The sequence below is a fragment of the Nicotiana tabacum genome, chromosome 16 (assembly GCF_000715075.1).
Source record: "Nicotiana tabacum cultivar K326 chromosome 16, ASM71507v2, whole genome shotgun sequence".
NCBI classification, from domain to species: Eukaryota; Viridiplantae; Streptophyta; class Magnoliopsida; order Solanales; family Solanaceae; genus Nicotiana; species Nicotiana tabacum.
The window spans coordinates 163,089,040-163,099,608 of NC_134095.1; the positions used below are offsets into that span (position 1 = coordinate 163,089,040).

A 10,569-nucleotide genomic window follows, 5' to 3' on the forward strand; every position below is an offset into this window, starting at 1 on the left:
CACGTCTGGACAGAGAGCAATCAAAGAAGGTTCCAAGAAAAGATGATGGCTTGCACTCAGAGGATTAAAGACATTGTGCTGGAATTGCACATCAGAGGACGGGCAGAGTGAAGCAAAGTGACACAAAGACCCGAAAAGAGTGAAGAATTTTCCTAGTTAAAATGAGTTAATTGTAAATGTAGTAGGAAATGTGTTATCCGTTTAGTTAGAAAGTTTTTAGAATAGGGTCTAGCTCTAGAGTCCAAATGAGGCAGCGGATGTAAATACTATTACTTTGACAGTTTAACCAAAAAAGATAAATGCAAGTACTCTATTTAAGACGATATCGTCGTTAGTACAAAAATTATTTAAGACGAGATGGTGCCAAATAAGAAGGAAAAGAGGACTATTCCATTGTTAAACAATCATTAATCTGAACGTGTAAGTATATTCTACACAATTGCTTTTCAGTTTTCACCTTATATCCAAAACCCTCTAAAACCCTCTTCCTCTCTTCTTTGACAAGACTACTAGGCTGTCCAAATCCCCAGTTCTCTCTGTCGATCACAAAGGCCTTTCGTCATCTTCAACCTCCGGCCACTTAATTCCCAGCTAAAATGCCGCCGTCTAAAGGCAAAGGAAAGGGGAAAAAGAAAGGTAAATCCCAAAAAACAAAAAACAGAGCTCCAGACGCAACATGCAACTGCATTTTCCGAAGAGAAATCATCATTAATATCCTTTCTCGTCTCCCTGTGAAGACCCTTTTACAATTCAGGTGCGTTTGCAAGCCATGGCGAAAACTCATTTCCAAACCCAAATTCATAGCCACCCATTTCCGCCATTCCTCTTCTTTGCAGCCCAGTACCGGTTCTTCACCCGTTCTTTTACACACTCGCCATCTCAAGTCCTATGATCATCTACTCTCACTAATCAACCTGTCCCCCGAGTCATCATCAGTTGTGGAACTTGATAACCCTTTCCCTTTCATCTTGAAAAGTATGGTGGTTGTGGGTTCTTGCAATGGCATTGTGTGCCTTTGTCAGCCACCTTGGGGTGATGTCATTACTCTTTGGAACCCAGCTATGAGGCAGTCTAGGACTGTGCCGCTTTCGAAACGCGAACCCATTATGGAAGCGCATTCTTCTGTTTCCATCGGGTTGGCGTACGATTCACAAGAGAATAACTTCTTGGTCTTGAGTCTTAAGCGTTTCGGACCAGAAACTGTGATTGCGGATGAAGTGGAAATGTTTTCAACCAAGAGTTTCAGCTGGGAGAGGGCGCCAAATGAGGTGGGGTTTCGAGTTCTTGGGCTTTCTTGCAATCTGATCATTAAAGGGGTGCCTTATTGGAGTGCTCTGCTTGAGGATGCGTATGGGTCACGTGAGGTATTGGTGTATTTTGATCTGAGTAAGAAAGTATTTGACAGGTTACCTATGCCTGGAATGAGACGGGAGACTAAGGGGTATCTTGTGAATTTGGAGGATTCTCTTGGTATGTTAATGTGGGAGAAAGCAGACAAATATAATGTTGATATTTGGGTAATGGATGATGAAGATGGTTGGAGCAAGAAACGCAATGTTGGAGTGTTATTCGGGTTCGACAGAATTATTGGCTGTTTGAGGAATGGTAACATTGTTGCTTATGATGAGAATGGCGTGTTGTTCCTCTTTGATCCGATGACTAGTTCTGTTAAGGCAAAATTGTGCATCGATAATGCTAATAGCGGTTCGTCCATGATTTTCAACTATTCAGAGAGCTTAGTTCTGATTGAAGGGATGCTACCAGTTAAGAAGCAAGCTGCTAGAGATAAATTAGCACGTGAAAACCTCCTAAAGTGCGGTGATCAACTTTTGTCTTTTCAATTATATCTTAAGTTGTTATGTGCTTGCTTTGTGTTGATTGTCAAGTCTGATCCCATTTTGAGATGTTGCACTTTTGTTTTGTTCTTATCCTTATGTGCTTATGTGTATGTTGTGGGCACCTGGTGAAACAAAGCAGATTGACTGTGAATCTGTGATGCATTAGTTTACTACGTGAACTAACTCTGTGATCGTTTTTACTTAACTCTACGCAATTAGTGGAGATGTTTTTCAGTTGCTGCTGTGGTTCTGGAAAGCAAATATGGCCAACTAACAAGTTTTCTTTTCATCTCCCATCTAAGAAAGTGTATTTTTGTAAATAGCTTTGTGGTGTGGAATCAGTCACAATATAAATGTCTCTCACTGTATGCACTTTCCCAGTCCACTTCCAATTTTATGGTTAGTCAGCCAAACAACTTCTTGGATTACTAGTTGAAATTGGTGGAAATAAGGGGAATAAATAGAGATGCCACACGGTACTGCAACTCAAAATAAGAGAAGCTCTCTTTTAGGGTGGCTTACATGTGCACATAGAAGTATGAAAGAAGAGCTAAAATGCTTCCTTTTCGAGTCCCACTTGAAAACTATTTTCTCCCTTTCATGTCTTTCATAGTGGGAATTGTTTGAAAAGATGTAGGCTTGGCTTCAAAGATGCATCGTGCGTGTCGAGAGTGTTTCCAGAAGATCTCAACTTCCTGTTCACCCCATTTATTTTCTGACAATACAAGATCTTCCTTTTCGTCAACAGAAACATTTAAATGATCAGAGAGCTTTCGTAGTGTTTGCTTGTTGGAGCATCAGTTGTGTTGAGGTCGATATCCAATAACTTCATTACGAAGAGACAACTAGGACAATAGACATAGTAATATGATTGCTAGATCCTTGAAGTTATATATCTATCTGCAGATATATAAATTTCTATTTGTTGACACTGTAAAACTCTGAGGTAGTTTGTTCCATAAGCATTATAACAATTACTTGTAAGAAAGAGCAGAAAAACATAGTTTCACTGAAATAATGCATTTGGATTGCTGGATCGCTCTAACTAACAGAACCAAGTCTTCAAAAGAAAAGAAAAAACTAATAAAACCGTGTCCTATTGGTGATTGCAACAGTTGTGTTACCTATCTAGTCAACCGAGCCAGAGGTTTTGCGCTTTCTGTTTCTGGTGCTCTTTTTCTTGTTTTTGGTGAGTGTTTTCAAAAAAATTCTTCATTCCTGATCCATGAACTTTTATACTTGAATATGCAAGTACAGATGTTAGTCTTATAGATGTTAGTGTTGATGAACTAAAGCTTATAATCAATGAAAAGCTTGGCTACTTGTGTCATTGCTAACCGTATTGGACGAATGTGCACTCTCTTAATGTAGTGCAACACATCCATATATTTGCTTTTGATAGCTCAAGGATATAGCTTTAGTTTGACAGCCAGTGTAAGAGGTTCTCTCTTCATATGAAAGAATCTTCTCTTCATTTAATTATTTGCTCCTTCAAGTTGCAATCTTTCGGCCTTCTCACCTTGAATTTCCAGTTTTGTGTTTCAATTGCTTATAAACTTCCTAGTCTTGCTATCCTGTCCTCGTCTTTCCTCCTTGGTTCACTTGTGTCTTGCAGTCTTTAATAAATGAATTGACTTGTAGTTACTTTGGGATCTTATTCTAGACATAATATTCTAAGCTATTTGGTGCATGGCATGAGGAGCATTTTCGAAATGGAAATGAGTGGACCGGGGACAATAGCAGAGGTGCTTCTGTTTGAAATATAATTTTGATTCTCTTGAAAGTATTAGGTTTATGTATTAGCAAATTAGCATTATGCATTGGACATTTAGAATTTCTGGATACATTATCTTTTAAATCTTTGCTAGTACGTTTAGTGGAACATTTTTGTGTTTGTATATCTTTGGAGTATTTTTGATATTGAACTAGTGTGCGGGATTTCTCTCTCAAATCAATATAATTTTGACTTGATAGATTAGATATTCGAAGAAACTTACTGACATTATTTTTCTTGATAATGTAGGGCTGGCATGAATATAAAGGTCACTACCACTTGACCCTCAGAAGCTTGACTTGGCTATATAGGATTGCATAAAAGACATTTTGGCTGCCCCTTTTTGCGGCATGAAAAACTTTTTGACATACTTTTAGTTAGGAAATACTAGCAATGTATGTAGTTCCTGGTCCCTCTCATGTTCATATTAAAGAGTATAATTCGTCTCAGCTACTTTGTATCAGATTGTCAACTATTTTGCACTGATCAACTTGTGCTTGAGTAAGCAATGGTGGGTTTATGTTTGCGTCTAATATGCTCAAGTTATCTTTTTTGCTTCATAAGGTCTTACAGTGTGTTCCATGTGAGTGTCTTCACTCAATTTTTGTTCCTTCCCATAAGTAATTTTCTTTTTTATTCATAATTCTTTCCAAATGTGGACTCTGGTGCGATTTGAATGTTCTTTTTGGTTTGTAATTCTTTGCATATGTGGACTCTGGTGCGACTTTAATAGAGTTTTTAAATAGAAAGAATTTTAAGGTAGGAGTAAGGTTTGCGTACACATTACTCTTCCAAACTCTACTTGTGGAATTATATAGATGTCACGCCATTCACTAAAACTAAGATAGTTTTGAAATAGAGAAAGGTGTTTATCATCTTTAAACGGATTAAAAAGTAAAAACTGTGTCATGTAAAATGACAAAAAGAGTATACTGTAAAGCCTAAGTCATTGATCAACCAAATCTCGTGTTAACCTTACAAAATTAATATAATGACAGTGTTACTAATAAATTGTCTCAGTTGATTATATTATAGTTTGGCACAAACCTTATCACGTGTGAATAACCTGGGTGGCTGGGTTAGAAGAGAATAACAACAGTCGTAAATTCCATAAATACAGTTAAATCTCTCTATAATAGCTTTATTTGTTTAGAATTTTTTGGTTATTATCGAAAAGTGCTATTATAAAGAACATATATCATAACATAGCGTAAAAATTGATTCCATAAAAAACTTGGTTTTTATTGACTATATAAACTTATATCAAGACAAATTTTTATATCCACGCGTGGGCGTGAAACTTACCAGCTAAGCCAAGCTGAAATATATATCAGCAAACCGTCAGTGCACCACAAATCAAAGACCGCAAAATCAATGATCACACCGCCACAACGATCTGATTCTGTCAATTGGCGTCAGCAATAATACGACTTCGTTTTGATCCCGAAACCCTAACTTGTTACTCGATCTCTATCTCGGTGGAAAGGATGAGTGAAGAAGGCAGGAAAAATAGGGCCTCTCCGGCCACCGGCGAATCGTTGCCGCCAAACTATTTCTACGGTACGTTTCAAGGAGTCCGAAGCAACTCCATTCGTACTCACGTGACGAGACCCTACTCGATCCGATCAAGGTCGGATTTCTAAATCGCAAAATTAGGGACTCGCCACACAAAACTCCGAAGGTTTTCGCCAAAACAAAAAGATGTAACAAGTAAGGGGAAGGGAAAGAAAATCAAAGGATATACAAAGGCGAAACAACTTTTTTATTTATATATACGTGCGCAACAGCCGCACATTATACAAGGCCAAAATGGGCCCAACAAAAAAAGATGAAAATGAACAAAAATGAAAATACTAAAGCAGCAGCAACTTTCACTCAGTGTCATCACCGATGTTCTCCCCATCATTGTATTCAAGAAACTCCTCCTCAACATCATCGTCCTCGCCGGCCTCCGGTGTCGCAGGGTCGTAGCCTCAGTTGACACGAGCCTCTCGTGCCTTCGCCCGGGCTCCTTCATAAGCAGCCTGAGAAATATTGCCCGCCTCCCACAAACATTTGTATATGTCTCGTTGGGCCTCGTCATGGACCCAAAGCTCATGCAAGTGACGAGGAATGGCGGCAGAGGCAGATTCAACTTGAGCCAACAACTGCGCCCTCTCAGCCTCAAGCGCCACAACCCGGTCCCCTAGGCCTGAAGCCTCCCGATCAATCTCTCCAATGCGCTTTTCGAGTCTCGCCTCCCTTATTGTGGCCGTTGCCCTCTCGGATTCCTGCTCAGATTGAAGGATGCAGATAATGTCCTCCAACGCTGCCGCTCTTGCTAAAGCCGATGCCCGAGCGTTCTCGACATTTTCCAACTTGGCTACTTTTCTCTCCAGCTCGGCTAACTTCCCCATCCATTCTGCACTCAATGCTTCAACTCTGGCGGCATTCTGATTGAGTTCGGCTTGCAACGACAGCACCTTTGCCTGAAGATACTCGCACTCTGCAGCGACCCCCTTTCCCAACTCAAGTTCTTCGTCCTTGGCACGAAATAGCTCCTCAAGTTCACTACACTTGCGAATGGACTGCATCAGCTCCTGATCCCTTTTCTCCCGCTCCTCCCCAATTGATTGATTGCCAAAACCCGCCCTGAGCCGCTCATGCATCTCACGGCATTTGTTGCGATAGAGCCGATACTTTTCAAGCATCTGCAGAAAAATCCTGGCCCGAGTCTCGGCCTTACAAGCACTCTCGATCTCCAGCATGTAAGACTGAAAACAAAGAAAAAAGTTGATAAAAGCCAAGGTCGTAAGAAAGAAAACAAAAAAAGAATAGGGAAAAGAAACTTACCCTCAGGCCCATCGCGGCCACACCACGCGACAATTTGGCGTCACTGACGTCCTTAAGAGCTCTGCTCTTTGCGGCAGAGCATAGAAGGTCGAATTGTGTCATAAAATCCACCATGTCTCGCAGAAGATTGAGGTCCGATAAAATTTTAAGTATTCGGGAAGGACCACCCGCTCTTACCATAGTTCGGGTAAAACCTTCCTCGAACATCCTAACGTTATCAGGATCGAGTTCAGAGTCAGACTCGTAATCATCAACCATGACACCTTTTCTCCCTTTCTGTGGCCGAAGAAGAGGCGTGGTTCGGCCTGGATGACGAAGGGCCGCCCAAGACAGTAACGGCCGCCTCGGGACTCCGTCTCTCCGCAATATTAGTCTGTTGGTCGCTCATGACAGGCATAGCCTTTGCGACCGGGTTTGCACCACTGTCAATTTCAGGCACCTCCAAGGGAAGGTCGCCCCTCGAAGATGTTTCGGCTTGAGGAGCCACTTCTAACACCACTCGCTGTCTCTTAAATGAGCTCTTTCCACTATCAACATGTGAAGATTCACCCGTTGAGCGCACAGTATAAGTCGGAGTCTCAGGTTGAGGAGTGGCCTCCGCACAAATGGCTCCGATCGCAGGTGCAGATTGGGTAGTTCTCGATGTAGGCCAGGTAGTAGCCCTCGGCGCAGGCCGGATAGGAGGCGTCGGTTGACGGAACGCGAGCGGAGGAGCCCTCGTCCTTCGCACCTTCCCTGCCAACAAAGAAAGACGGTCATACAACAAAAAGATCAAACTATAAGGCAGAGGACAAAGAACCGCAACGGGACGACTCACCAGTGAGAAGCTTACGTCCATATCTCTCGTAGAAGGACGTCCAATCGCGAACCCCCACTATATGGGGAAGAATGGCGTTTACTCACTCGCTGACGTCGTCGACTAGCGGGGGAGGCAGTCTCTCGACTGCAAAAGCGAAAACAAGGCATCATCAATGCCATCTAAAGAAGAACGGTCGGTGACCGCCTCGAGAGGAATCACAAAATAAACAAACGAAACTTAAGTGCGAAATTCCACGTCTTAGGGAACCCTGCCGAGTCCGCCACAAGATGCTCTGTCCGCACATAAAAATAGCTTTCCCAGAAGCGGCGATTAGCTTTATCGTCCATCTTCACCACTATAGACATGTGATTTTTGACCCTCCCCAAGGTTTTTTATTTTACCGTAAAATATTTAACTTAGGCCTAATATAGCTATTTCAACTCATTTTTACTCTTTTAATTTTATTTTATTACAAGAAAACGAAAATTACAAAAAATACGTTCATTAATGTTTTGTTAGTTCTTTATTAACCTTGAAAAATACCAAAAAATAGTTTATTTTAACGGTTATTTTATTTAAGTAGGACTAATCAATAAATGAGGTCGTATTTTAGTCCCATTCACGGAGAAAGAATAAAACTTAGGCTCGAGCAACCCATTTTTAGGCCTAATTTTGGACCTAAACCATAATTTTCAAGCCCATAATTCCTAGGCTCATACCCCTAACCTAATACCTACCCCTATATAATAGTATCTAATGCCTAAATAGTGACCTACGCCTAAAAAATCTGAAAAACCATCAGCGCCGCAAGACAGAAATACACGACCCCCTCAAGCGTATCTCCTACATCTTCTTCATGGAGATTGAACCAAAAGCCCTAAAACAAAAAGAACCCTAGAGGTCTTCTTCTTCATGAGAAACGAGAACCAGCAGCCCTTAAGAAAAAAGCTTCAGCCATTGAACAGAAGAGACCAACGACCCACCCCCTGACTTCATCATCTCCTTCACACCCCCCCCCCCAACGTCTTCTTCTTCAGCTATTAGAGACACCAAACAAACAGTTGATGTCGCTGGGCCTCCGTTCACCGCGACGCTTCCATCTACGGTGAAGCTTCACCTCACAAACGACCAGCCAACACCAACAAAACAGTCGCATCATTTCCCCTTCCAGTCCAGATCGAGCACGTACACATAGGGAGGGAACCAGAGCAAAAATGAACTAAGTTTCTCATCTCTAATACACATAGAGGAAACGAACGAACAGAAACAATGGCGGGATTTGCACTCCTTGTCGTGGGTCTAGCTTGTGCGTTCGCTAGTGGCGAGATATAGTTTTGTCTGAGCTGAGGTTGGTTTGAGTTCATCGTTGTTCGTCGAGGTTCGATTTGCGATCGTTGTTTTCTGTTTCCGGTTTAAGGTATGAGCTTCGATTCTTTCATTTACATGTTCTGTTTTTGTTATTTACGATGCTTTATTTACAAAGTCTTCGCTATTGTTAATTACTATCTCCCTTTAACTTCATGTACATGGTCTTGATGACACGAATTTGGAGTTGCTGGTATGAATACTTTGAAAAGTATGTTCTATTTAGCTTCTTGTTAAGGTTTTCTCATAAATGCATCTAATGCAATCTTGATAGGCTTTGTTTACTGTTTTGTAAATACTACATTCATCTTAATTGTGGTGAGCTACTTTCATTAGTCTGTTTATTCACTCCAATATCCCGAGTTCTTTGTTTAAGTGTTGTATTAGGGGTTGGGGATCCTGTTGTGTATATCTATGAGATAGATTTGGGTCGAGCTAATGCGAAATGGCAGAAATGAGAAGTTCGGAAAATTGATAGAATGTCGTAGTTGCCTGTTTTTAAAATTAATTTCCTAAAATCCGGGTGCGCATTTATGTGACCCAAATCCAAATCTCAACAACGTTAGATAAAATGTGTTACGGACTACGAATGTATTTACGTAACGTGGTTCAAGACGCGTTTTATGTGACGTTGAATCTTTCTAAAAATATTTAAATAAAAGTGGTTTAAAAGATAAAAATGCACATAGGTTTCAAAGATGTTTTAAAATCTAGTAAAAAGGCCAATTATAACAGTTGAGCGACCGTGCTAGTACCACGAAACTCGAGAATGCCTAATACCTTCTCCCGGGTTAACAAAATTCCTTACCCGGATTTCTGTTTTTGCGAACTGTAATACAGAGCCAATCTTTTCCTCGATTCGGGATTTGAACCAGTGACTTGGGACACCATAAAATTATCCTAAGTGGCGACTCTGAATTTTTAATAAAATAATCCTGTTTCGATTGTAACTTAAATTGGAAAAAACTCATATATACTCCCTTTTCGGGGGTGTAGGTAAAAAAGAGGTGTGACAGCTGTGGCGACTCGGCTAAGGATAAGAACCTAGAATCTCTAGTTCAGGGTTCAGAATTCGAGCTTAAAGTAATTGTTGTATTTGACTTTATTTATTATCTGATTTCATTCACATGTTTGGGCCTAATGTGCTAAGTGCTGCTTTTTATCGCTTTGATATTATCTGAACTATATATAAATTGATGCGAAACCCTTCTCTTCTCATCTTCGGGGATGTGCACGCTGGCGTGACTCCCTATTAGGTTAGTGTCATACCTTGAAATAATAAAGAGGCTCGAACAAGTTACAAAGCCGGATGGCCTTTTGGTTCCCGGTATGTAGCCCCCTCCTCGGCTCGAGTTGTCCGTTGGGGTGCACAAGTCTAGAACAGTATACCCAGGTTTTATACTTAGAATAACTCAGCCTCATGCTGGATCCCTAGTAGGAACGTTTGTTTGCATCACATGCATTTGACTTTGGAGACTCAACACAGGGGTTGGGTCTGTCTAGGACAGGTGTACCCGAAATGAAAAGACAATCCCGATGCATCCTATGTGTTACATGTTGCAATTTTTCAGGGTAAAAGGATCATTTGACGGACCAATAATAGTTGAGGGAAAATGAAAAAAAAAAGAAAAAAAGAGGGTGAAGTGTGAAAGTAAAGCAAGTAGGGCCTAGTTATATTTTTTTTATTAAGAAAAAGACAAAAAAAATGAAAAATTCAAAAAGATTTTGCACTTTTTCATCATTTTTCGAAAATCAAAAAAAAAAGGAAAAAGAAAATCCAAAAAAAGATGTTGCATGTTTCATCATTTTCAAGGAAAAGACAAAAAATATATTTTCTCTAAATTAGTTGTTTTTGTTTTAATTCTCGCTCGTATCCAATCTGCCCGAACTACACGAACCTGATTCTCGTCTCTCGGGGCGGGATACATAGGTAACCCACATAGGGTCCGGTCTTCCTAGTG

The 10,569-nt window shown here is 40.7% G+C and overlaps 1 protein-coding gene across 1 annotated transcript; it reads left to right on the top strand.

The window, feature by feature from the left end:
- Positions 1–385: 385 nt before the first annotated feature.
- Positions 386–4,138, top strand: LOC107761489 (putative F-box protein At1g32420). The gene is made up of 2 exons (XM_016579706.2): positions 386–1,813; positions 3,862–4,138. The coding sequence occupies exons 1-2, from the start codon at positions 597–599 to the stop codon at positions 3,893–3,895; spliced, it is 1,251 nt and encodes a 416-aa protein (XP_016435192.1). The 5' UTR covers positions 386–596; the 3' UTR covers positions 3,896–4,138.
- Positions 4,139–10,569: the final 6,431 nt, after the last annotated feature.

Excerpts from the sequence above, each read along its gene's own strand:
- LOC107761489 (XM_016579706.2), top strand. The coding sequence starts at position 597 with ATGCCGCCGTCTAAAGGCAAAGGAAAGGGGAAAAAGAAAGGTAAATCC. Across the intron at positions 1,814-3,861 it reads GCACGTGAAAACCTCCTAAA|GGCTGGCATGAATATAAAGG; the intron begins GTGCGGTGATCA and ends TTGATAATGTAG.